General features: G+C 35.7%; 5 protein-coding genes across 5 annotated transcripts; 2 read left to right on the top strand and 3 right to left on the bottom strand.

The window, feature by feature from the left end:
• The first annotated feature begins 8 nt into the window (after window positions 1–8).
• LOC140044505 (uncharacterized) lies at window positions 9–6,723 on the top strand. The gene is made up of 12 exons (XM_072089034.1): window positions 9–21; window positions 758–1,082; window positions 1,325–1,489; window positions 2,940–3,130; window positions 3,255–3,460; window positions 3,695–3,791; window positions 3,925–4,056; window positions 4,198–4,395; window positions 4,926–5,016; window positions 5,321–5,444; window positions 6,099–6,264; window positions 6,566–6,723. The coding sequence occupies exons 2-12, from the start codon at window positions 781–783 to the stop codon at window positions 6,721–6,723; spliced, it is 1,830 nt and encodes a 609-aa protein (XP_071945135.1). The 5' UTR covers window positions 9–21; window positions 758–780.
• Window positions 1,506–2,767, bottom strand: LOC140043249 (uncharacterized). Its single transcript, XM_072087752.1, has 4 exons — window positions 2,716–2,767; window positions 2,207–2,558; window positions 1,870–2,057; window positions 1,506–1,683 (listed from the first exon to the last, which is right to left on the bottom strand). Exons 1-4 carry the CDS (start codon window positions 2,765–2,767, stop codon window positions 1,550–1,552), a joined length of 726 nt encoding a protein of 241 aa, XP_071943853.1. The 3' UTR covers window positions 1,506–1,549.
• LOC140044507 (uncharacterized) lies at window positions 6,355–10,533 on the bottom strand. The gene is made up of 6 exons (XM_072089036.1): window positions 10,515–10,533; window positions 9,904–10,012; window positions 9,596–9,817; window positions 8,644–8,786; window positions 8,021–8,218; window positions 6,355–7,720 (listed from the first exon to the last, which is right to left on the bottom strand). The coding sequence occupies exons 1-6, from the start codon at window positions 10,529–10,531 to the stop codon at window positions 7,606–7,608; spliced, it is 804 nt and encodes a 267-aa protein (XP_071945137.1). The 5' UTR covers window positions 10,532–10,533; the 3' UTR covers window positions 6,355–7,605.
• A 753-nt stretch (window positions 10,534–11,286) lies between these two features.
• On the top strand, window positions 11,287–15,650 carry LOC140043344 (transmembrane protein 47-like). The gene is made up of 4 exons (XM_072087846.1): window positions 11,287–11,345; window positions 11,903–12,357; window positions 13,017–13,163; window positions 13,948–15,650. The coding sequence occupies exons 2-4, from the start codon at window positions 12,075–12,077 to the stop codon at window positions 14,145–14,147; spliced, it is 630 nt and encodes a 209-aa protein (XP_071943947.1). The 5' UTR covers window positions 11,287–11,345; window positions 11,903–12,074; the 3' UTR covers window positions 14,148–15,650.
• A 204-nt stretch (window positions 15,651–15,854) lies between these two features.
• On the bottom strand, window positions 15,855–25,810 carry LOC140044503 (TPR repeat-containing protein DDB_G0287407-like). Its single transcript, XM_072089032.1, has 24 exons — window positions 25,706–25,810; window positions 24,959–25,182; window positions 24,681–24,749; window positions 24,383–24,489; window positions 23,861–23,994; window positions 23,599–23,732; window positions 23,391–23,489; window positions 23,010–23,159; window positions 22,653–22,792; window positions 22,293–22,404; window positions 21,932–22,039; window positions 21,465–21,638; window positions 21,128–21,315; window positions 20,864–21,045; window positions 20,557–20,722; window positions 20,361–20,469; window positions 20,069–20,197; window positions 19,553–19,668; window positions 19,236–19,368; window positions 18,871–18,987; window positions 18,295–18,429; window positions 17,776–17,856; window positions 16,764–16,922; window positions 15,855–16,506 (listed from the first exon to the last, which is right to left on the bottom strand). Exons 2-24 carry the CDS (start codon window positions 25,154–25,156, stop codon window positions 16,393–16,395), a joined length of 3,054 nt encoding a protein of 1,017 aa, XP_071945133.1. The 5' UTR covers window positions 25,157–25,182; window positions 25,706–25,810; the 3' UTR covers window positions 15,855–16,392.
• Between the last annotated feature and the right edge of the window lie 304 nt (window positions 25,811–26,114).

Raw genomic sequence — 26,114 nt, 5'->3', positions numbered from 1 at the left:
AGGTCTAGGCTAGTACTGCACGTACGTATAATTGTAATTCAAAAGACATTAAATTGTTAATATCGTGTATAATGTACAGTTGTGTCATATTATATTGTTTGCGCAATAATTTAATTAAAATACATTGGTCTACCGCCGACGGAACGGTAAAACTCCCTCTAAACGTTCACAAAATAAAAACACCACCAAGGCAAAAACATTAAAAAAAGTCATTCATGCAGAACGCCAATACATGAAACAGAAAAAAAAGTGATAGTGTCAGAGAGATCGTCCCGGAAACTACAGTAATCGCTGAAAATGTTTATCAATAATAAAACCATATTGTACCAAAGATAACACAAAATAATGCCTACTATTTCATTGTTTACTCTAGGCATAAATAGATATTATTTAATTAATACTAATACTATGTTGGACTGTCTGTGTGTGATAGTATAGATGAAAAGGTAGGTATAACAAAACACTCATCCAGTTCAGGAGGATGATGGTAACTTATACGTATAGGCCTAGACCGATTTTTTGATTTTCTCTCACCTACCCCAACGGCAGACCATGATTTTAACTTATAGTACAATTCAATATTCTGAAAGAGAAGACTGATTGTGTTTGTCCTTTAATAATGATAATTAATAATTCAAAATAATTCTATATATATATCATGGCAGTTACTTTTTTGTTGCATGTTGCTGTACATTTTGATTTTCATTAATAAATAATAGATAGTGACATATAAGTTTGTCATTCATTCTTTTTTTAGGACGTGAAGTGAAAAGTGACAAAATGATGATAAACATTCTGTGGTGCTTTATTTTCTTCAGTAGTCGCCTACTTTCCATTGACGGACATCAGGAATCATCCGAAGCTTGTGACGCGAAAAATCATGAATGCACCAAATTGAACACCGAAAGCTCGAACAGATACCTTCCTGGATTTCAAAAGTTTCCTCTTCCCAAACCATCCAGAGTTTATAAAACAAAGAATAACAATTCCAGTACAGCTGGACTTTATGTTTTTGATAATGTTTTCAATTTAACAAGTTTGTTAATCTTGGATGGATACCATCAAGTTGCTGCTAAATGGCGGTATATAAAATAATTGCTCATCACAGAGGAAAGCTTTTATCATTTCAGATTAATTCTTGATAAAAAAAAACAGCTTAGTTTTGGCTATGGTGTCTTTTAGCATAAGAACTAAGACTACAACCCAGAAAATAGGTCTGGGTTGTGCATCTAATTTCACTGCTTGTAAAACCAAAATCTATCAAGTTTGTAACCGCAACTCTTTTAATCCTAATTATGATCATTATTATTTATCATCCAAACAGATACAGGACTTCAAATGAACACGGTCTTCCACCATGGTCAGCGTCATTAAACCCAAGCATGATGTCAAGTACACAGTTTGGAAGAAGACTGCATCAAGTTACTGCATCAGTCAGTGAGAACACGGCAATCAAATTGTCTGAAATTGAACTCAACATTGTGAGACGGTAGGAGTCCTGATATTCAGTCTGCAGAAGATGCAGAGTTTAAAACACTAATTATGATCATTACCGCCTCCTCTTCTTCCTCTTCCTCCTCTTCTTTCTCCTCCTCTTCTTCCTCTTCCTCCTCTTCTTTCTCCTCCTCATCTTCCTCCTTCCCTTCTTCTTCCTCCTCCTCTTCCTCCTCTTTATTCCTCTTCCTCCTCTTCTTTCTCCTCCTCTTCTTTCTCCTCCTCCTCTTCCTCCTCTTTATTCTTCTCCCCCTCCCCTCTTCTGCCTCCTTCTTCCTCCTCCTCTTCCTCCTCTTTATTCCTCTTCCTCCTCATCTTCCTCCTTCCCTTCTTCTTCCTCCTCCTCTTCCTCCTCTTTATTCCTCTTCCTCCTCTTCTTTCTCCTCCTCTTCTTTCTCCTCCTCCTCTTCCTCCTCTTTATTCTTCTCCCCCTCCCCTCTTCTGCCTCCTTCTCTTCTTCTTCCTCCTTCTCTTCCTCCTCTTTATTCCTCTTCCTCTTCTTCTTTCTCCTCCTCTTCTTCCTCCTCCTCATCTTCCTCCTTCCCTTCTTCTTCCTTCTCCTCTTCCTCCTCTTCTTCCTCTTCCTCCTCTTCTTTCTCCTCCTCTTCTTCCTCTTCCTCCTCTTCTTTCTCCTCCTCATCTTCCTCCTTCCCTTCTTCTTCCTCCTCCTCTTCCTCCTCTTTATTCTTCTCCCCTCCCCTCTTCTGCCTACTTCTCTTCTTCTTCCTCCTCCTCTTCCTCCTCTTTATTCTTCTTCCTCCTCTTCTTTCTCCTCCTCTTCTTCCTCCTCCTCATCTTCCTCCTTCCCTTCTTCTTCCTCCTCCTCTTCTTCCTCTTCCTCCTCTTCTTTCTCCTCCTCTTCTTCCTCTTCCTCCTCTTCTTTCTCCTCCTCATCTTCCTCCTTCCCTTCTTCTTCCTCCTCCTCTTCCTCCTCTTTATTCTTCTCCCCCTCCCCTCTTCTGCCTCCTTCTCTTCTTCTTCCTCCTCCTCTTCCTCCTCTTCTTCCTCTTCCTCCTCTTCTTTCTCCTCCTCTTCTTCCTCTTCCTCCTCTTCTTTCTCCTCCTCATCTTCCTCCTTCCCTTCTTCTTCCTCCTCCTCTTCCTCCTCTTTATTCTTCTCCCCCTCCCCTCTTCTGCCTCCTTCTCTTCTTCTTCCTCCTCCTCTTCCTCCTCTTTATTCCTCTTCCTCCTCCTTCTTCTCCCCCTCCCCTCTTCTGCCTCTTCCTTCTTCTTTTCTTTCTCTTCTTCTTCCTCCTCTTCTCCCTCCTCCCCATTTCATTCTCCTCTTCTTCCTCTTCCTCCTCTTCTTCCTCTTCTTCCTTTCCCTCCTCTTCTTCCTCCTCCTCCTTTTCTTCGTTCTCACAAGCATCAACCAAATGTCATCATAGTTGCTTATTTCAATTAATAAACTTAATTTCTAATACTCTCTAATTTGTCTTTTTCTAGGCAAGACCCTATTAAAGTTGTTTTTGGTAGTGAAATTGCTGGAAATGAGTTCACTGCTGTGTTATACATGAATGAAATATGGAGAAAGAACGACTATGGAGATGCACTATTCTACGAGAAAGGAGAAGACATGCCACTAGCAAGCATCAAGCCTAAACATGGCCGCTTGTTAATTTTTGACAGCTCTATAGGTGGGTACTCCTTCATAAATAAATAAATAAATAAATATTCATGATTTACTGTAGCAAAAGAAATTTACTTATTTTAGAGAGTACGGTTTAATATCAATGACAGAACAATCCCTCTTAATCACAGGTTTTCTGTCTAGGCCTCCTAGTGTCAACTTCAGAGCAGGACAAGTGTTCTTAGTGGCCAGGTTCAGCACCAACAACACCAGGGTAGAAGAAATGCAAGAACGTTTTGAGGCAGAGGCTGAAGCCAAGGAAATTAATACAAAAGAACTGTTTCAAAATATGCCCAAGAGTGATTCAAAAATAGATATTGGAAATCATTTTGTTACGGTACAGAAGTTATTTTAGAATTAATAATATTATATTTAGTTTAAAATGCTGAAAGGTGTATTTTAATAAAGATGGGCAGCATGTTTTTAAAAGTTTGATTTTGGACTGTTCCATTATTTCATAGGATAAGTTGGGAAGTATTGAGTTGTGTTTTGTGTTGTATTGGTTTAACCAGGTATTTATGCCTTTAATCTGTATAATTTTTAATTCACACTTGTTTGTTTTTTTTTCCAGAAACACCAGTCATACAATGGAAAGCAAATATTGGTATTTGATGATCTTTTTTTGAGTGGAGATCTTGAAAAGATAAAACATCATGTGTTAAACTATGGTAAATTCTTTTGTTACAGCAAGTTATAGTGAATAGCCTTAATACATATTAAAACAATGAAAACAAATCCAGTTTATGTGTAAAATCTGTGTAGTAATATTTATTTAACTGTCTGTCATATTGTTTTATTTAGGTAGTTATTACTATGACGATAGTTTTGATTTTGAGAGTGATAACGTGGTTTGGATCGCAGGGTTTCCTGTGGATGAATTTGTGAGCACCCGTTTGTGGCCCATCGTAAAACAGGTGGCTTCATTTTCATCAGGTAATGTTACTGCACCATGTGATGTCAAAATAAGTACTCTAGGCCTATTGAGGTTGATAGAGCTGCTATGTTTAGAATGTTCGCCTGGGTAACAAACTCGCTGTAAGATTGGACTTTTATTTCATTTGATAAAAATTTCAGGCAAGGATGATTGGTTTCCGTACGATATTTCTTGCAACATCATACGCAACGCTGACAGTACCCGCATCCACGAGGATTGCGAGGATGACGAAGAAGAGTGGACCTTCCTTTTGTATCTGAATCATGATTGGTCCCCTGATTACTACGGTGAAACTGCATTTTTTGAAACGAAATATGATGACTCGGATTTGATCACCAGTAAGTTCAATTGAATTAAGTTCCATAAAATTATTACTTTACAGGTAGAACCCTAACATTACACCTTCAAGAACTAACAAATGTGACAGGGGTGTTACGGGGATGTTAAAACATACAGTATATTTCTATACAGAACTCTCCCAATACCAAACACCCTTTCTGGCCTAATATGTCAGGTTTTCCAGAAAGTCTGGTATTTGGAATGTGTTTATAATGGTAAAACAGAATCTAGGACATTTTGGACCTTAAGAAAAGTCTAGTTTTGGGAGATTTTCCAGTTTTCAGAGAGTCCGGTATTTGGAGAGTTTTGAAGATTTCATTCTGTTGAAGTTCATTTCATATAAGTGTCCCCAAGGGGGTGGGTGGAAATACCAGTCAACATGTTTTTAGTGTTGAGGTAATATAATATTTAATAACCATAAGGTTATTGTAATGATAATGATATAGAAGAAATAAAACCATATGCTGTATTATTTTATTACATGACCTTTGCATGACCTTTATTGTAATTTTTTATCATAACAATGCAGCTGTTCTACCAAAGTATGGTCGAGCCGTAATATTTGAAGGAATTATACCGCATTCTGCAAGGCCGCCAAGTCCTACATTTAATGGAGCAAGGTGAGGAACCAAATTGGCATTTTTAACCCTTTGAAAATACACATACAGTACAATCAAGCTTGTGGCTAAGATTGAGTGGGGGAGAAGAGGGGGTCATTTTGCCATAATCGTCATAAGCTAGGCTACTGTAGTTAGGCATATTTACTAATTTGAAAGGGCATTTTAGGAAAAAGCTGGATCCGTTCTAATCCTCGAAACCCCCTGGCTACAGGGTTGACAGTCAATGCTTAATTAAATAAATAACCAGACATCAAGAAAAACTGGTGACCCCTGACCTGCTATATCACTCTTTTTTATATTTCAGGTTATCATTTGCTGTGAAGTTGTCCGTTAATGAAAACGTTGCCAGGAACAAGATTTTTTCCCAAACTATAGTCCATGAGTTAGGGTTACACCAAGCTGCACTCAACATACTGAAGAAACATGATGTAAGATAAGATCATGATTATAGTTATAATATTATTATTAGATAATATCAGTGGCGTAAACTCAGGGACCCCAGAACTTAAGGACCATCACATGTTCAGTCCAATGCAACTACCAGGCGGTAGATACCCACTTAGGAGTGCTAAACCAAGGGCCTCACCCCTAAGTTAGGCTACTGACACTGATGTGAGAGTGTGATATACTGTACTTTCTATATCTAATAACACATTAACAATGACAGATTGAGACAAATTACTTGGCAAAGGGCTAAATCAAGTAAATGGCAGGAGGTTTGAGAAACTATATTTCTTCAATCATTCATAAATTTATACAGCTGAATGGTCATTAAGGAACACATGGCGTACAACTATGATCACTCGCTGGCTAAAACAGGAGCGTTTGCCCAATATGTTACACTACTGAGGGGATACCTTTGCCACACAACCAAAGTGTTCCTCTAATACCGGTCTCTTTAACAGTTCAGTGGTACAACAGATATTTTTCCTTGTCTGTTTCACCAGAAAGTGTCCCCTCAATATGATTGGTTCTACTGAAGTTATATTAACTTTATTTTATGAAATATTATCTATTTCTTAAAAGTGTCTAAAAAACATCTTTTTTATATACTCCTAAAATAAGTTATTATTGTTGCTTAGAAACCAGAATTTGAATCATCATACGTAAACAGTTTGTTGGCAAATATCGATGAACAAAGAATGGTTGACTGGCGTCTGGCTGAGTATTCATTTCGAGGAGTAACGACTGACAATATAGTACAATATACTAGTGATGAAGAGGAAGACGATTTAGGAGAAGATGAAGGTACTGATGTTTGATTTTATTTTCTCAGAAAAAATTGTATTTTTTTCGGGAAATATGGTTCAAACCAAAATGTATAAAGCAAAAACCATGTACTGTATTTGTTTGTTTGTTTACTTCTTAAATGACACCCTCCACCCCACCCTCTAAAAAACATTTATAATGGCACACTTATTATGGACTTGCTTAAAGTACTTTATACCTCCTAAATACTTTTTTTTTTAAATTGTACAACCACTATAAACATATGTACATATCTATATCTATATACTGAATGTAAAATTGCTATTTTTCTTTTTTTTAGATTACCAAGTTTATAAAGAACGAAAAGATTTTTTGGAAAATTTGCTCCTTAAAATAGAAGATAATACAGATGAGTTAAAACATCACTTTGATGAATATTGGAAACAATTTATGAACTTTGAGAAGGAATATGCAGAAAAGATTTTAAAGATCCTCTAAGCAAGTTAAACTGTCCACAACAGTAAGACTTAAACTTACACCTTTTGCTTAGTATGCAGATGCACTACCATTAGACCATGGTATGGTATTTATTTTGAGAGTATTTTTAAAATTAATAAAAACACTTCTAACATTCCATATATGTTTTTTCTAAGGACAATTTGAAACACTATTTTAATTGTATCGGTAGCGTATGAACTATAGGGTGTATCATAAGAGAACCTTTTATCACTTTTTATTTTCTATGTGGTGTTTTGAAGATTAATTTATTTTCATTTCTTTCAGAATATTTAAATTGCCAATTAAACTTTCATTATTAAAAAAGTTGTTTTCTGTTTTTTTGAAAATTGACTTTATATTCAGCTAATCTAATATCTTTATTTAATAGTTCAACTCAAAAGTGATCTTATTTTAGCTGCCAAAATCATTGTATCCCTAGCGCTACCCTTGTGGATCCACCCATGTCTGATATACAGTACTATTCATCACATGGGTCTTTGTTTAAATGCAAACAGTTGAAATTTGGATTAAACCCGGAAACAAAACAAACAACAGCCACAACGCAGCGCTTTATCAGGAGGTGCATTCTGCAATTAAACCAGAATCCTTAGCACTGACCTTTTTTAAAAATATATACATAAAAATATCTTAAATGTAATTTGATTCATTTTAACAAAATCAAGTTTTCTATATTGCAATCATTCATTTTAAAAATAAACAGACATTTTTTCAACAAATGTTTCTGCGGCACAGTTTAGTTTTTATACCATAAATAAGTCAGTTATCTACAATAAAAATGTACACATTAGAAGCAAGGTGTTAAATCCAAGTTAGTTATAATTTATAGTTATTACTAATGGCAAATTTGTTTTCTCCATTGAATCATGAGACAATACATCCTCTAGAGGGCGTATCGAGTTCTTCAAACTCTTCCAGGTCAGAAGCTAGTCTTGGTATACCGTCCAATTCTTCAAGGTGTGGTAAGCTCTTAAAAACCCTTGAAACAATAAAATAAACACAATCAGCATTGAAAAAGATGCTAAGTTAGAATAGGGCATGTAAACACAATGTGTTCCCTTGAGCTCTGTCTACACTATCAAACTAGTTTGACAAAAAAAGTTTGTGTGCCCAAATATGGTAGTGATATGCCCACATATGGTAGTGATATGACATCAGCATGTCCATATATGGGCATATTTTTTTTGTCACATCTTCGTTTTATTGATTCTTTTTATGGAATAATCCAGAAAATTTAAATCAAATAAATGTTAAATAAATGTTTATTAAATGTTAATACCTTTTTCTGTAATTGTCAATAAATGTGCATGGATTCCTTCTAAGGTCAAGACTCTTGAGTTCTTTTCCTCCGATAGATCCAATGCCATCCAAGGTCACAACGGAATTGTCTGGTACAAGAAGGGTCGTCACTTTGTGACACTTGGGAAATTTGGAGAAACTTTGAAAGTAATTCTCACTGAGGTTCAACACTTGACAACTGTGAAAATAGGAGTTAATATTGAGATGTATTCTAAGCTTACACACTATTTACTGCAGTTACTAACTAGAAAACGCTATTGCAACAAACTGAAATCATACATTACTGCAGTAAATCAAATCTGGTTACTGCAGTAACTGCATTAAACTCTGTCTACACTATCAAACGGTATTTGACAAAAAAATGTAATGTGCCCATATATGGACATGATGATGTCGTATCACTACCATAGCATATCACTACCATAGCATATCACTACCATATTTGGGTACATCACACTTTTTTTGTCAAACTTCAAAATATAAATTAAAGTAAAATATATAAATGTGTGTGGACAGGGATTATTTTCTAGGCTTACTAACACAGGGCAATGCTAAATCACAAGGCAATTTTAAGCTCTAATGTCAAAGGTCAGGTATACATACACAGGGAAGTTAATTGAGTGCATATCTTGCAGACTATTGTGGATCAGCGTTATCTTTTCGGCTCTTATCAATCTTTTCATAATCCTGTTAAATGTTTCCAGTTGGTATGGATGTCCCAGATCTTGAAAGGACAAGTTTACATTCTGAAATAAAGTGAATTTAAATTTAGAATGTACAATTGGACCAACATGGTGACATTAATGAGATACAGTAGCTTTTACTCGTCACATCACAATATTTTTCTACTATAAAATAAAAGATATATTTTTTTAATTGATTAGGAAATTTGGAGAATGGATATATAATCCATTCTTCTTTGCATGCTAAAGCTGCCCTAGATTTTTGTATGCATGCTACAGGTGTCCTGGATTCTTTTTTGCATGCTACAGGTGTCCTGAATTCTTTTTTGCATGCTAAAGCTGCCCTGTATTATTTTATGCAAGCTACAGTTGCCTTGGATTCTTTTGTGCATGCTACAGGTGTCCTGGATTCTTTTAGGCATGCTAAAGCTGCCCTGAATTCTTTTTTGCATGCTACAGCTGCCCTGGATTATTTTATGCATGCTACAGCTGCCCTGTATTATTTTATGCATGCTAAGGCTGCCCTGGATTATTTTATGCATGCTACGTCTGCTCTGGGTTATTTTATGCATGCTATGTCTGCCCTCTATTATTTTGTGCATGCTACAGGTGTCCTGGATTCTTTTTTGCATGCTAAAGCTGCCCTGAATTCTTTTTTGCATGCTACAGCTGCCCTGTATTATTTTATGCATGCTACAGCTTTCCTGTATTATTTTATTGATGCTACAGCTGCCCTGGATTATTTTATGCATGCAACGGCTACCCTGGAATCTATTTGAATGCTACAGCTGCCCTGGATTATTTTATGCACGCTACAGTTGCCCTGGATTATCCCATTTTTTAGATTTTTAAAAACAACCTGTTGTACATACCACTGCATTTTCCCAGTCTTCTGTTTTTGATTGATAATTTTTCCGTGCCATTCCTTTCATTCCATGATAAAGTTTTCTCCCATGCTCATCTTCCGTCTTGTAGAATTCTTGTTCTTTTTGCTCAGGACCTTTCCGTACACGTGGGTTGTGCAACTGCGTGCCTTGGATTTCATTTTCTCGCATGTCATGCCAAACTGCATAACGATAGAGTCGGGAGGGCAGCTTTAAATCAACAGAAATGTATTATTTACAAATCAATTATGAACGATGAGACAAATAAATACAATTTTTTGTTTGTTAAATCTTACCTTGGATGAATTTGTTTCAGTCTGTTGTTGTACTGTCCCTTGTTGCCCCGATGGTTTCAGAACCGGTACTCCAATTTCGGCATTAGTGCCTTCATCAAGCATCTCCTCACTGTGTTGATAAATAAACAAAATCCAAACATAAAAATTTCATATTGATGGCACTGCTTCCTGCACTGTTTTCTGTTTTCAACAAAAACAACATTTTGTGTACATTTTTAATATATTAAATTTGTGCGATTACAATCTCAATTGAGGCAAAAATTTGATTCAAAATTTGTTTTGTATTTATTGGAATGCTAAAATACTAAATCTGGCAGAAATGGTACATTATGGTACTTATGGCGCGCCATACACATTGACGTTCCATACATAACGATCATCATTTCAGCGGAAATCCCGGCTTGTCGTTCAATACAGTTTCCTAGACTAACTAGCTAGCTAGCTTAGCTAGGCCTACGATCTCACCTACCTCCAGACTAAATTCATGTACTCCAATTACAATAATCAAGCAAATTCTAACAACTTAAAAACATTTGATATTTAAAAACTAGTCGTATCTATCAATTTATTGCTAGTAGCAAGGCCTATCCATTTTTTAAGTACGCACTTACCCACCACTACCAACCATATTGAGTCTATTCTGACGTCATGTTGCCAGGCCAATATACAACAATCGATTTGCACGCTTGAGAGAACACAGTGTAATATCGTTCATTCATATCATTACGATCCTATTCTGAATGTATTGCACCATGCGTGTCGTAGCCGCAGACAATAATTTAATTAGGTTATATGCATTATGACGAACTAGTAATGTTCAATTGTTTTTATCACCTTGTGCTAAAATGGTATTAGTTTGAAGTACTCGACATAAGTTCTCACGGTCTCCGGTTCAAATCTAATATAGCTCCATTGTTATATTTTAATAAGCAGTGTTGTTAAACCTTCTCCAACCATCTTTTTAGGATCTCTCGCTATCAAAAATGATCGCAACTGCGTCTTTAACATTTTAGTGTGTGAGCTTGCAATGTGCGTTATTTCACAATTCATTCACATTTTATTTGAAACTTGCATGTGCGTTATTTCGGCGTTCCATACCTGAATGTAAAAACAGCGCTACACCTGTTCAAACAATTCCTAAAACCTTGAAGTTGACGTGATGTGATGTTAATTATGTGTAGGACCTAATACCCTTTATTTTCACCTCTGAAAACCAATGTAATCCCAGAAATCGATTGGCCTCGTAGGTATAATTGTTGAAACCTGTTGGAAGAGAATATAGCTCGCGTGCTCACCTTTATTCCATCATCCTGCGCATGCTGACCTTGTACGAAATATTGCACAGTTTGAAGTAAGTTTGTATACCCCTTACATAAATGTAGTCAATAATACAGTGGATGATCCGTCGAGAGGCAAACTTTACAAGAAGAACAAGGACAAAGGTAGGTTCTAAGGCAGAGTATACACCGTATCTTTAATATTATTATTTATCGGACTGATTAATTGATGGTCGTCGTCGCTTTTGAATTGTTGAAGTTTTAAATAGGCCTATTCGTTTAATAGCTTTCATAATGAAGGTATGGCCTTTATTCAAGCTTTTCGCAATTGATTGCATAGTAGCGGGATAGGGGGTATGTGGGGGTGGGGGGGGGGGGGGGGTGGTGGTGTTGAGGTGCGGAGTTTGTGTGGTATAGGTAATTTAAGCACTAACGTTTGGTACGGTATTAGATACCAAAACCGACACTTAGGGTATGGTCCTACCAAACGTTAGTGCTTAAATTACATATGGTATTATATTAATGAACTTCAGATATTTTAAACTCGACACTCAATTTACCATTCAACACGCAAAACGTATGCTTATAGTCTTGCAACCCCCTGTTGTATTCAAAGGTCATAAAACATAAAGAGACAACAACAGAGGATCTGCTGGCGAGACGTGGAGTATCTGTTTCACATTCCGCGCGAGTTTAAATAACCCGTCACTTTCTCGTTGCAGACGACAGTGTGGAGGCGGTGCTTCATACACAAGTAAAACATTAACGTGTAAACGTATTGAGGCATTCCACGCCAGCTACTAATTACCCATAAACATTAGGACATTTTTAATTTATACGCCAGGTTTGAAATAATTAAATGGCAGGATAGTTATCGTCGTCTGCGTGCTCAAAATGGAACAAGAGGCGAACATTGTTACAACTACTATCTGGAAACCATATAAAGCAATAGCGTACATTCTTCTGTGGATTGGGATCATTTTATTCATTGCGGTCAACGGTAACACGTATTGGATACACAGTGAATCTGGGTACAGACAAGGCCTATGGAGAGAATGCTATAACGGGAGCAACAGAGTCATTCCAACAGCCAATGTTATCCCTGCCGTAGGGGAAACCATCCCCACCACGCCCCCGCAACAAAAAGAGGTCTCTTGCTATAAGGCGGTCACAGAATGTGAGTTCGTATTTGGTTGTTTGTGTTATTTTTGTTCTTATGTGTGTGTATTTTTTGTTTTGTTGATGACGTACTAACCGTATTTTGATTAACAATAGTGAGAATTTGATGTTGGTACCGTACAGCATTACATGCTACTAGCTATGTCAACATTAATTGTTCAATAATGAAGGTCCGGGTGAAATTATAACCTACTTCTTTATGAAATGTATGCTGCTATATATTTCGTAAATCGAAAATAGGCCTATTTAATTGTATGAATGTAGGTATACCGGTTACCGGTCATTTATAGGCCTTAATGACCTTTAGTATGCGCATTTTGATGACCTCGATATCGGGTACTTCAGTTGACAAGACAAAGCAGTTAATCGATTTATGCGCGAGTGAGCTTGCATCACAACCGGTGGTACCGTATCTATGCGCGCGAATTGAATCTTGAGCTGATTGGTTGTAAGTTCGTTGCGTCACAAAAATTAGATGGAATATGAAATCTGACATTATTAAACAGGCTTAATCGTCATTTGAATCGTTCGGGAGGTTTTATTGATTTTTTGGGCGCTACAAGTTGAGAAAGAAAAGATCACAGTGTAATAGAGAGAGTTGACGATATTCAGGCCTAGGGCCTAACAGTTTACAGCTATTTATTTTTCTCACTGTAGCATGGTTGTCTGCCTGCCAGGTCCTATCAATTTTGTCATTATTAGCAATGATCGTCGGAGCAGTGCTGGTTACCATCTCTTGGTTTACAGCCCGTCCGATTAAACGAAGACTTACCACAATTGGCGGCATCGCAGTTATTTTGTCAGGTGGGTTTTTGACTAATTAAAATGACGTGATTCAAATGACGAAACAGAAATATATAAAATTGCGACGAATCTTAGGATGAACAGAATATGAATGTAGTATCAATATAATGATAACAAAGAAGTACGAACTCATGACGTTGTGCTGGTTGTAAATAATGATAATGGTTGTGTAGGTCTACGTTAGGGACCAATTTCCAAGGGTTACGGAACGGGTGCTTGCAAGAGTATATAGTGGACAGATGGGTTGGGAAAGGGTGGTGGGGGGAGGGGGAGTCGATTCGTAGATGAAGATGGCCGACGAACGAACGAAACATTACTAGATGGAATCGACACAATAGACTGATGTGAGACACGGCAAATGTTCATAAAGCTCTATCTACACTATCAAATTGTATGCGACAACAAAAATGATATATGGACATGATGGTGCCATATCACTACCATATTTAGGCATATCACACTTGTTTGTCACACTAGTTTGTCACACTAGTTTGTCACACTAGTTTGATAGTGTAGACAGAGCTTTAATAGGCCTATCTATCATACTTCCTGATTAACATTACCAGACGTAATTAAGAGAGTAACACCGATTTATACATTTTTAAATTAAAAAAAAAGATTTTAAATTCGTGACTTTGAAGAATTGTAATAGGTGATCTTTGTGATTAAAGATAAAAACAGAGATAATCGATACAGAAAGTCGGCTAATCCGTACAAAAGCAAACGAGTGTGTACGTCAAAATATTTTGTATATCATGTATTATTTTTCCTTGTATTCATATAGGTGTTTTACTGTTTGCCGTATTGGTTACATTTCCTATCCTAATCCTCCAGGCGGATGTGTATCAATTCCGCAAGGAATGGGAGTTTAGTTGGGGATACGGACTTGGATGGGGCGTACTACTATTCCAAGTTGTTGTTGGACTTCTTTTTTTATTTGCACCGGCAACCAAAGAAATATATTTCAGCGAGAGAGATATTTAAAATGGTAACAAGAAGTTGCTTGCATAGCTGTCACTACTAAAGTTTGTTTTTCACTTTAGGACGCGCGCAATACCAGAAAGTACGCGCAAACTTTAGACATTTGACCAATCAGAAGCTGTAATTTGGTAATTGCTGTGATTCGTCAAATTTCATGATCTCTAATAAAAATCAAGATTTAAAGCGTAGATGATTTTCGACTTTTAAGTCGAGCTCGTATGAGTTTGTAAATAAGGCCTACGACGCCTCTTTCAAGACCGGGGTGGGTCACCGCCAGGTGGAATCGAAAACAACTACAAAATATGTAAATATGTTTATGCAAAACATTTAATAGCAAACAAAAAATTGCACCACCTTGAAAATAGTAAATTTTATACTTTTGTAGTTTATTAACAAATAAAAATAGATTACGAAATTACAGTAGGCCTATACAGTATCAAAATGAAGGGTGTTGTTTGTTAATTTTGACGTGCTCTTATGTTTTTTTTGTACATTTTGTTAATTTAAGTTTTGCATTAGGTCTATAGCGTGGTTCCCACTAGCGACGCAACACAAGGACGTAACGCAACGCAAGTGAATTGACCAATCACAAGCGATGGCTTATTCGCTTGTGATTGCTAACCGTCTATAACTTCGCTTGTCATTGGTTAAAACGCTTGCGTTGCGTTTACGTCCTTGCGTTACGTTCTAGTGGGAACCAAACTTTATGGTAAAGGTAGGCCGCAGCCTACATTATAATTGTAAAGTTTACATCATTTAAAAGGGGTTAAATGTGGGGACTAAGAAGGAGATAAAACGTATAAGGCTGTTTGTTAGCCTATGGTATAGAATATAAGAGCTTGTTAAAAAATCGTTACGAACGCAATACGAGCAATTGTTCACTTTTTTTGCGTTACGCGTACGAAAAGAAAGAGGTGTTAAACTTTAAAATAGGCGTATAATAGAATAGAGAAGTAAAAGATATGTATGATTGTCATTCAATACACAGAATTATGAACATTACCAAAAACTTTATAGTACGTAGTGTTCCTCTGTATTATATTTATTTATGTTGCGTTATTAAATTAAACATCTTTTGATATTTACTACTAGATCTGTGTCGTGTATTATGCCCCTTTCACACCAAAAGCAAAACTCCGGAGACACTCCGGTGTTTTGGTGTGAAGGGTAAAATCAAGCAACTCCGGAGTTTAAAACTGCGGAGTTGAACAGCTGGGGAACTGCGGGGACACCCTGGTGTTTTGGTGTGAAGGGTAAAATCAAGCAACTCCGGAGTTTAAAACTGCGGAGTTGAACAGCTGGGGAACTGCGGGGACACCCCGGTGTTTTGGTGTGAAAGGTACCAACATCAAACTCCAGAGTTTTTAGGTCAATAGGTCATCCTCACACGATCATTTATTTTTTATTAATTATTAAGTATGTGGGTAAAATTAATATATACTTTATATTTATTTGCTCTTTATTTTGTTACATAAAATCATCATAGTTTAAATTAAATAAAGATTCACCAAGTTCAAGTATTAAAGATGTATGTCCCCCAAAAACATGAAAAAATAAAGAATAATTAAATCAGAATTTGAATAGGTTATTTTGTCGTTTTAATAAATTTAATCCCTTCCGTAAAAAGAAAAAAACGAAAAAGTAATGCCAAACCGAACATTAGAAACAAATTTGCACATAAAATATTATATAATATTGTTTATTGCACTACAATAATTTATTTTTTTTTAAATGAAAGATATTTATGATTATAAATATATATATATTATAAAACTGGATGGGGTTTTATTTCTTTTCGTGATCAACATTATATTGAAATAGGCAGCATTTTAACTGGTATCTAAATACAATCACTATATCTTACAAATTATAATGAAAATATTTTTAACTCAGAATCACCACTGATATTCCATGTGTTAGTACACATACTTATATAAAGCTGTACAACATAGTACTACTGCAGAATCTTTGAAATGTATTTTCAAGATTTTGTGGAGTTTTTTAGGTGGATTTCTCTTTGATCTGCCTATGATAATACACTGCAGTGGTGTAAGGATATATAGTGGATTTTCACCTTCTAGTTCAGTACCCAAAACCCTTTCCAATTTAAAATTTCTGGAAGAAAGGGCCTTATTCTCTTCCCTATCTGCCTGCTTACAGCTCTGAAATCTTTCCACTAAATTTCTGCTGGGGGAACATTTCTTTCTTTTGATTTTAGTAATTAGTATGTTTATGATACTCTTCTAGATTATATGTCGTCTATTTCTGTACTCTTCTTCTGCCTTATCTTTATATATGGATAGGTTGGATCTTCTAAAACATTTCTGGTAGACTTTGTCTTTGGGTGGTTTTCTCCAAACACCTACAGAATATAAATAATACACAGTTTATTTGGATACAGTTTGAAGTAAAAATGTAGTGAATTCATAGTATTTGGTATAATAATGTTTGTGAAAAAAGGTAGTATTTAAAACTACGTTCTCTTGTCACACTTATAATTCTTAACAGCTTAGTGAAAATGTAAATGAAATGTAAAATGTAAACTAATTTTTAGAAAACAGCAACACCGTTTTACAGAATTGAAAACTCTGATTGAAGTGAACGTTTATGTCAACTCACCTCAACACTCGCCTCTAGAGACTTGACCAAATACTCATAGGCCCTGTCGAATTCATCTCTGTCTTCGTAATGGATACCAATATTATACAGCACTGAAGTCATCAGCTTACAATTTAAACCATACGCTTGTTCGCACTCTTCATATGCTTTGTTGTACCACTTAAAATTTAAAGAGAAAAAGAGTAAAATAGAATCTACTACACTATCACAGACTTCTGAAAGTTCAGCTTTAAAAAAAACTGATAAAATACTTTTATTGCAACTTTTGGGTTGAATTATACAAAAATATATACTTATACTTAAATGAAAAAATATATCAAATCCATCAACGATATAAATCAAAAAACACAAAAACATCGAAGAACAGACAAACTGAAGTCAAGTCAGGGAACGAAGCGACTGTGCAGGGATATGTATGCCTACCACTTGTGAAAGAGACCAAAGTTTACAATAACATTTTTTGATCGTTCCGTTTTTATTTTTGGAATGATTGGCTTTAATCCCATGGGCTAGTTTTCAATTAACTTCCATTTTACATCCATCAGTGGGTGTCAGTCTAAGTCCTTAATGCAATTTAAGTCTCTTCTTGAAACTTATTCCAATAGATTTTTGGTCTTATAGCACTAGCATGAAACTATTTTTGGCTAATCAACCAATAAAATGTATGTTTAAAATTTGGAGACGTTTACTCCTTTGCTTTCAGAGTATACGGCTGATTCTTTGCAGGCTTTCTTAATATCATCATTGACTGGATGCCAGGAAGGAAGTCATGTTAGCGTATGGAGAGAATGCCATGTTAGCGTATGGAGAGAATGCCATGTTAGCGTATGTAGAGAATGCCATGTTAGCGTATGGAGAGAATGCCATGTTAGCGTATGGAGAGAATGCCATGTTAGCGTATGGAGAGAATGCCATGTTAGCGTATGGAGAGAATGCCATGTTTAGTGTATGGAGAGAATGCCATGTTAGCGTATGGAGAGAAGTCAAAATACTACTTCTATGTACTACTGACCTCAATTTGGTCCTCTGAGCCTCTTTCATATAAAGTGGCTTTAGTCAAGCTAGCCTCTGCCTTTCTTCCAAGATCTTCCAACTAAAGCAACAAAATCAATAACAAGGAAAATACATAATGTTTTCTGACCATCCATGACAAATTATTAAAATCTTCTAAAAAACTATTTAATAATTTCTTAACAAAATAAGGTAAATGCTAACAGTGTTCCTACTGGAATACATCAATATGAAATTCAAATTATTCATTTTATATTGTATCTGTCCGTGGGTCGTTTTGAGACAAGTTCTTTCAACTTCTAGTTATGATTCGAACCGATAGAATATATGATCAATCATATCCTCATAAAATTAATACTATTATTAAATTTTTATTTCATTTATATATCATCTTTCAAATGTAAATCACATATTGTATTCAAATTCTTAAATTCTTATAATTATGTTCTATTGGTTTAAATAAATGTTGCCAAATGTTATCTTGGATGTCAAATTGGAATGATGCATGTAATATTTATACCTTGTGAAAAATAATGAGTGCTTTTTCAACATGCTCAAATGCCTCCTCTTTTGCTTCAACTGCAACATCGCCTCCGCATTCGTAGAAAGAGTTTAGTAAAAATGACAATGACAATAATGAAATACCCATTTTGTACTGAAAAAATGGTTAAAAATTGGGTTACTATCAGCCGGATGTTACCTAATATAAAAGATTGACATAGTAAGACAATTATTATTAACAAAATTAATTTTCACAATCACTAAATAAAAAAGACTACAAGCCAATTTACACAGGCGAGCAGTATAAAGGTAATAAAAATATGTTATATTTTTTTATATATGTTATTCCTTAAATGACCATTTACATACTATCACGAAGCGGACGGAAGGTTTCCACTAAGGATATACAGATTCTACGTCGGACAAGCTATGGAATTTTCCACTTACTGTACCGTTTCCAGTCCTAACTAATTTAATAACAGACAGATTATAGAGAATATGCTATGGTAATTGTTAAAACAATTATACAGTAACATAGCATATCATATTTATACTCTTCGATATACATATGAGTATGTTAAAAACGATTTAATACTTTGTGATGGTCTCCTTGCAATGTCTCACGTATTTTTATAGATTTTCTGAAGAATTCAATGGATGGCTTTAATTCTTTGATGGTGTCCTCCTCGACAAATTCATGTGATTTAGAAATCTGAAAGAAAGGGGAAATGTGAAATTTAAGTTTTAAAAATCGAGTATTTTGTCTTGCTAATGGAAGTCGCGTAATGGCTATGAACGATCACTGGCTAAACCCAGGGGCCCCATAGCATGAACTACCCAGCGTTGGAGGGCCCTTAGGAGTGCTAAACTGGGCCTTTTGCACCTGCGTTATTCCACTGGCTAATGGTAAAAAAACATGGTAGTAATTGTAGGTTATATTAATGGCGTTATTACACTCACCTCCTCATAGAGTTCACCATAGAGAGCAAATAGCTCCACCAACCGTTCTGGTCGGCCACTGAGCTGTTCCTCTTCAATGTTGAGGGCGATATCTATGTAGCCTTTCGCTTTTGAATATTCACCAGCTTGTACTCTGAATGAGAACAAATAATCAAACTTAGTGTTATAGGAACGTTTTCATATCTAACTGAACAGAGATATTAAAATTATCTCAATTTCACCACCACACAAACATACTGTCTCCTTTTGCAGTGTGGCCTTGATCATACATTTCACTCACATCATGTCAGCATTAGTTTTAATTGTGGAAAACTTACAGAAGTCTTGCAATATGTTCATATCGTATGCAATACTCTTCAAGTCCAAAAGCCTCCTTATCAATTGATTCAAGAATGTTACGATATTGCCTCTCCATAAATTTATAATCTCCCGCCTAAAATGATAAATTGAAATTGTTGAGAGTACTAAAATACAAAGTAAAATTAATAATAAAGTAAACAAATTTATGCTGACCACGGTTAGGTTTTAACATTTAAAAAATACAAATAATCAATGTATGAGCATTGTTTGTACCATTCCATTAATATAAACATTCATTATTTGTTTTATATAACATCTACAGTAAATATATTCCTGTCATTTGAATTAGACTGAATAAGAGGTAGGCCCAGAATCACAGTAATGATGTTATTTTTTTCCATACGCGAGAAGATACATTTAACGAACTATTTAACGGTCATTATATATTGTGTACTATTGTACGTCATGTGCTCCACAACCATCCAATCAAAAGACAGGAATTTACTACGTGTTATTAACATAAATGATTGCACCTGTCGCCAGTAAGCAAGAAGCTGGGAGCTGTATTTGTTGTTGAAGAGCTGGTCAAAGATTGGCCATTCAGTCAGACATTTAGCCAAGCGGACAGTGTCCTTTATTTTCACAAGATGGTATGGATACTCCTATAGAGAAAAGGTATACAGCATATCAAGAAATAAAATATGACCATGTCAAAAACTCATAGACTAAAAAAATGCATTGTTGTTGTGATTATAAAAGGTAGTGCCTTAATAAACATGTATAGGCCTACTACTGTCAAAGTAAGACGTCTCACTATTATTTTACCTCAACTTTGCGATCCATGTTCTGCTCGTGCTCGAAAAAGTTTGCAAGAGTGAGGTGCCAAAATGCATACACATCTTCTTTGTCCGAATTGTCTTCCGCATAAAAATATCTGTCAATAAAAAAAAAATAAATAATTCTGTATTTAAATAAAGTGAATTATCAATCATTATTAATCAAATATAATAATTATGCTTACTTTCTTCGTACAGCTTTACTAACTGATCGGTGGTAGAAATCAAGCCTGCCCTCACCACTGTCACCGAAGGGCCTGAGAAATGTACGCAGTGCACGGTACACAGCTGCCCATTTAGCAGCTGATAGAGGTTGGTTGTGGACGGGTTGAACATCTTGATTTTCCTTGTCTGTTGAGTTAATAACACATTTTTTTACAATTTGTTTACAAAGTAAACAAAATTTGATCTCATTTGAAACTCATTTTATATTTTAAAATAACTCAAGGGTGCCCAATTTTTTGGACCAAAATAAAATGCAAGAAAACAAACTTTTCTGTAATTTCTCAAAGTTTTCTTTAGATGGCGTGAGCAGCGACAAATCACCACCAAGAATTGAGAGCAGTTCAGTTTCAAGAAGTCCATGAGACGAAGTTTCCAGTAAACATAGCGTTGCAATCATCAACATTCCACCATTCTCTTGTTCAAACCGGGACAGTACTTGCCCCAACAAACTAAAAAAGAATCAAGTATAATTTATAAATTTTTTAAAGGAAACAAATAAATTAATAATTAGAATTTTCTTTCACAACTTACTCGAGGAGATCATCTGCTAGTGACTTGATTTTTTCTGTGACTCGACTGAAATCTCCAAATACGCGTAGTTCTTCACACGCAATAGAAAGCCACAGAGGGTTCTTAGACGCTTCATTTGACAACAGACAGGTCATCTGCTCTTGGTCAAGCTTCTTGTGGTAGTTGCCTAAAATCTCTAACACAATTTCCTGTAAACACCAATAAAATCTTATTTTACCGAGCGAGTGGCCAAGCGGTCAAAACAGTGGAACTGTAACATAAAGAACATGACCAAGATATGTACAAAAACAATTTGTTGAAAAGACTCTTATTGTTTTAATTTAATCAGTATACATACCTTTCTGGATGCAATATCAAGTGGCGTAACAGGAACTTCAATTGGGCCTTGTGGTCGTGCTAAAAGTGTTACGTGTGGTGGCGTCTCATTTATCATTGAGAATATACAGCGAACCTGTGGAGCAAGTTTACGTGGCAACCAACTTAACGTGCCGTGTCCTTTCTCCTCATCAACCTAAAATATATGAACTACAAATTAAATAAACAATAAAATAATAGAACAAACTACTTATCGCCTGCTCGGAAGCAGATTTCATTGGTTAGGACCAGCCATGTGACTTAAAGAGAGATAGAGGGAGACAAAGGGCCTTTCAAGTGCTATTAGCACTGTATGATATTCTTGTTGGGGGAATCTTATAAATGTTACTGATATGAATATATATCTAATACTATTTTAATTTTCGGTCACGTACATAGTTTTAATGTGGTAAATAAACATGAACACTTTAAAGAATTTCAAGACAGTACCTGATTGAGAGCATCAACCAATAAGATAACAGGCTTTGAATTTGGATTTGATAATACACCAGCTAACAGTTGAGCAGTGCCCTCATAATTTTTCGGCATATTGGAATCCTGTTGCAAAAAATTTAAATAAAATGTAACAATTTTCTTTCTAACTACCATTGCTGAAAGATGTTTTTAAAAAACAAATTGTAAAGCACTGTGTACACTATCAATCTTTATGTGACAAAAAAATGTGATGTGCCCATATATGGACATGGCGATTTATTGTGTGTATTTGTATTAAAGAAAATGGTTTAATCTTGCATGCCAGTCCCATAATCCTTTGCCACTGCGCCATAATGCTCTATTAGTATTAACTTACATTACAGATTTTGAGTTCCTTAAGGAGTCTCTTTAACATCATTTCTTGATCTGTTGACCCAGGAATGGCACCCACAAAATGGTAGAAGACATGCCAACCTGCATCTCCACCACTAGAAAAAAAAACTGTCTTTGTCAAATTTTTTAATTCAGACGAATTTCTTAATATGTTCTAAATCAAGGCAAAATGTTCTAAATAAATCCATCCCATAATATTTAGAGATAGATTATTTAAAATATAGTTTGCTGGTGAAAAGTAAAAACATTCAGCTATGACGTGAACCCAGACTAGTAAGATTGGAAGGAGGGCACCACACCAGGAATTTAAGCATCAATGAATACAAACAATAATAGCATGTACCCTTGAATTCTACCGCCACCACTAGCATGTTGAGTTGCTACATCAGCTGCTTTTGCCATTATTGATGATTTGCCCGTTCCTGGTCCTCCTGTCAGGATCAATGGCTTACCCGTACCAAGATCAGTCACATATCCTGTTATCTGGAAAAATAATGGAACTGTGAATTCAATTAGTGATACATGCGATGCGCAATTCTTTCAGTGACCTTTGACCACTAACAGGAAAAGTGCACAAGAGTAGAATGTTTTATCCTAAAACATTTTTGACATTATTCCTTTCGCGTCATTTTCCTTAAATTTCATTCTCAAGCTTCCTCAATTTCTTGCCATAGTCTCTGATCTTTCTTAATTTTCTTACCTTGTCTAAGATTTCATTTCGACCGAGCACGACGCTACATCTATTTTTCATAAACGCCTCGTGCGCCTCTTTCTGTTGCTCGTACACGTCAAGTTCACCCTCTTGAATTGGGTACTGTTCCGCTATTCTTTCATGGAAAAACTTGAAAACCTTTTAAAATAAGGTAAAATAAATGTTAAAAAGGGTACATGCATATGTCAAAACTATATCTAAAGCTCTGTCTGCACTATCAAACTTAGTAACAAACGAAATGTGATGTGACCATATTTTGGCACATCACACATTTGTTGTTAAACTAGTTTGATAACGTGTAGACAGAGCCTAAAATAATGATAATAATATTTTGCTAGAGATTGAATTTACGGATTAATGTACAAGTACCTTGTTTGTAAACGCTCCTTGTAGACCATCAAGGCTGACCTTTCCTGTGTCTGTGTCAACACCAGCATATGTACAGTCGTAAGTAAAAACCTGATCAGACTGAAATTATACAAATTAAACTTGTTATATATGCATACTACACAAAAAAATAGGACAATTAGGAATTTAATTCATTACTATTTCAACAGTTACTGAATCAGATACAAACCAGAAATCTATCGGAGAGAACATCTTTAAGGACTTTCAGTTTGTGTTCAGCGACTGGACTGGAGTCTATGAAATCATCCTTATATTGAGTAGGAAGTGAGTCTAGGAATGCTGTGCCTCTAATTGCAAACAAGGCTGTTGAAAAAAAGTACAATTAAAAAAAACTTGTTTTCAAGGTTGGTTGAACACAGGATTGGGTTTGGTAGGTAAAACCACTAAAAACTGCGTCAAAGCATTCTTTTATATATTTGTGTGTTAATTACAATTAGGATTGTCCTTTCGATATGCACCATGAATTATCTCCATTTCTGTCACTGATAATCCTTTTATCCATCTGTATTCAGAGTACACACTATCAGGAACTTCCTTGTCCGTTGGGATCCACCCACAACGAGCACTAAATGAAGGAGAAATAATATTAATATGAGAAGAAATATTTTTTTTGTTTTGTATTATTTATTTATAGTGGGTGACCTCATCAGTCAAAGTCTCTCAGAGGGCCCCATTATGATCAGTGGCAGTCTCGAAAGATGTACTTGGTTCAAGTCCACGAGCTAGGTGTGCACACTTGACCTATGGTTTATAGTTCTATCCGAGAAGACTCGTTCTTCCACCAGAGCCATGGAGCGAGTGAGCCTCAAACCCTTGCCGATGTTATGACTATGTAATTTCGGTTCCACTGTCTTAACCTCTCGGCCACTCACTCAAAGGATATATTGAAAAAATGAGAAACAATTACCCCAGGCTGGGCTTATAACTGATCAGTTACAAAAACACATAATTACCAAGTCATGTTAAGAAAGAATGGCATGATGTTGTCTTGGTAACACCTGTCGATCTCTCCGAGGCATGTGCGCAGCGTCTCTTCGGCTGTTGTGTCTTTTGGAACACCCTGTAAATTAGGGCAAAAATATTTACCTATTATGTACATCTATCATTATTTCAACATAGTAAAACTAATTGAGCTTAATTTTGTATTACTTTGGTTTTATCTTTGATAATTTAAAACAAGAAATAATTGAATAAATTTTTAACTGCAGAGTTGTGAACTATGTTCGTTGCAATACAAAAACACAGTCTTACCCATCGCAAGTCACATTCAACAAGATGAAGTCTCCGTTTTTCACACCACTGACGTAAATCAGAAAAAACCTAAAAAAGACAAATGATTTTGAATATTTTGAAAGGGTTTTTGTCCATATGCCAACCAATATGTGTAATTTTTATTTAATACTAAAGATATTTTATATAGTATTTTATACTATAAATATATAGTATACAATTTTTATTATTCAATAAACACACATTTAAACTGAATATAAAGTTTAGCATGAGCTAATCATACACACTTTCTACTGTACCTCTTTCACTAAAACTTCTCTCTCCGCATGAAAATCACGAAACGTAGAAGAAACGAAGATCCGCACAGTCTTCCATCCGGACCTCTTGACGACTGGTTTGTCTCCGTGTTTCTGAATGTCAATTGTCATACGAGCGCTCTCCCACTGTTGGCTAACATCGTACTTGTAGTCGTAACTCTGTGAAGCCCCGCATCCCATAGCTGGCGGGCTTGTCTGCTATTTCCCTGGTAAAATGTTGTACATTTTAAAACCATATTAAATATTATAAGTTATTCAATTAAAAATTAAATGTCCCGAAATTAATCAATTGTGAATTCTTTTATAGCATGCATAAACTAATCATTTCTTTTAAAATTAATAAAATGACTATAGGCCTAGGTAGGCCTAGTGACCTTGATTTTAAGCCTAGGCCTAGTAGGCCTATTCGTATTCATCAGTATCATCATGACATTAGTAAATCTATTTCATCAACAACAAAACAATTAATATACTCAATTAGCAGCCTAGTTAGTCCTCTAGGCTTACCCTGAGGTATGGTAGTAGCCTACTGTACTTATTAATAGTTAGACCGATGCCTCTATCTAGGCTAGGCCTAGGCCTAGCTAGTTAGGCCTAGTAATTAAATTAGTACGGCGGAGGCCAGCCAGCAGGCAGTTACCTAGACCTGCCAGGTTTGTTTAGGCAGCTAGCCTAGGCCTAGGGCCTAGAGTCTCTATATGAGAGAAAAAATTGTTTTCTATTTTATACCTAATATCACCGTAGCAACTGAACTCCATTGATCCATCTTTTGTCGTTATTATTGTATTATGATATTATAATTGCGCTGTTTTGTTGTTGATGGTTTAATCAACCAAAAAGTTTATTAACATATATAAACGTAAGCGGCGTATGTGAACTCTGGTTTCCGAGGTCACACATATAAATTTTGCTTTTTGTAATGTTCTTATACTTAAGCTTGGTTCCCACTAGAACGTAACGCAAGGACGTAAACGCAACGCAAGCGTTTTAACCAATAACAAGCGAATAAGCCATCGCTTGTGATTGGTCAATTCACTTGCGTTGCGTTACGTCCTTGTGTTGCATCGCTAGTGGGAACCAGGCTTTCATCTTATACTTTTTCGCAAAGATTGTGAGTATACAATCTTTGGTTTTCTTA

The sequence above is a fragment of the Antedon mediterranea genome, chromosome 3 (assembly GCF_964355755.1).
Source record: "Antedon mediterranea chromosome 3, ecAntMedi1.1, whole genome shotgun sequence".
Classification (NCBI taxonomy): domain Eukaryota; kingdom Metazoa; phylum Echinodermata; class Crinoidea; order Comatulida; family Antedonidae; genus Antedon; species Antedon mediterranea.
This window is presented reverse-complemented; position numbering and strand designations above follow the sequence as displayed.

Coding starts and splice junctions, on each gene's coding strand:
- LOC140043249 (XM_072087752.1), bottom strand. CDS start 2,767: ATGGGGAGGAGGGAGAAGAGGAGGAAGAAGAAGAGAAAGAAAAGAAGA. Junction 2,559..2,715: donor GAGAAAGAAAAGAAGAAGGA/AGAGGCAGAAGA, acceptor AGGAGGAAGATG/AGGAGGAGAAAGAAGAGGAG. Junction 1,684..1,869: donor AAAGAAGAGGAGGAGAAAGA/AGAGGAGGAAGA, acceptor AAAGAAGAGGAG/GAAGAGGAATAAAGAGGAGG.
- LOC140044505 (XM_072089034.1), top strand. CDS start 781: ATGATGATAAACATTCTGTGGTGCTTTATTTTCTTCAGTAGTCGCCTA. Junction 1,490..2,939: donor GAACTCAACATTGTGAGACG/GTAGGAGTCCTG, acceptor GTCTTTTTCTAG/GCAAGACCCTATTAAAGTTG. Junction 4,396..4,925: donor TGACTCGGATTTGATCACCA/GTAAGTTCAATT, acceptor ATAACAATGCAG/CTGTTCTACCAAAGTATGGT.
- LOC140044507 (XM_072089036.1), bottom strand. Junction 9,818..9,903: donor CTGAAACAAATTCATCCAAG/GTAAGATTTAAC, acceptor GTTGATTTAAAG/CTGCCCTCCCGACTCTATCG. Junction 8,787..9,595: donor AAGACTGGGAAAATGCAGTG/GTATGTACAACA, acceptor ACTTTATTTCAG/AATGTAAACTTGTCCTTTCA.
- LOC140043344 (XM_072087846.1), top strand. CDS start 12,075: ATGGAACAAGAGGCGAACATTGTTACAACTACTATCTGGAAACCATAT. Junction 12,358..13,016: donor CTATAAGGCGGTCACAGAAT/GTGAGTTCGTAT, acceptor TTCTCACTGTAG/CATGGTTGTCTGCCTGCCAG. Junction 13,164..13,947: donor CATCGCAGTTATTTTGTCAG/GTGGGTTTTTGA, acceptor GTATTCATATAG/GTGTTTTACTGTTTGCCGTA.
- LOC140044503 (XM_072089032.1), bottom strand. CDS start 25,156: ATGGGATGCGGGGCTTCACAGAGTTACGACTACAAGTACGATGTTAGC. Junction 22,040..22,292: donor AGGAACTCAAAATCTGTAAT/GTAAGTTAATAC, acceptor TTTTTGCAACAG/GATTCCAATATGCCGAAAAA. Junction 20,723..20,863: donor CTTTGAGAAATTACAGAAAA/GTTTGTTTTCTT, acceptor TTAACTCAACAG/ACAAGGAAAATCAAGATGTT.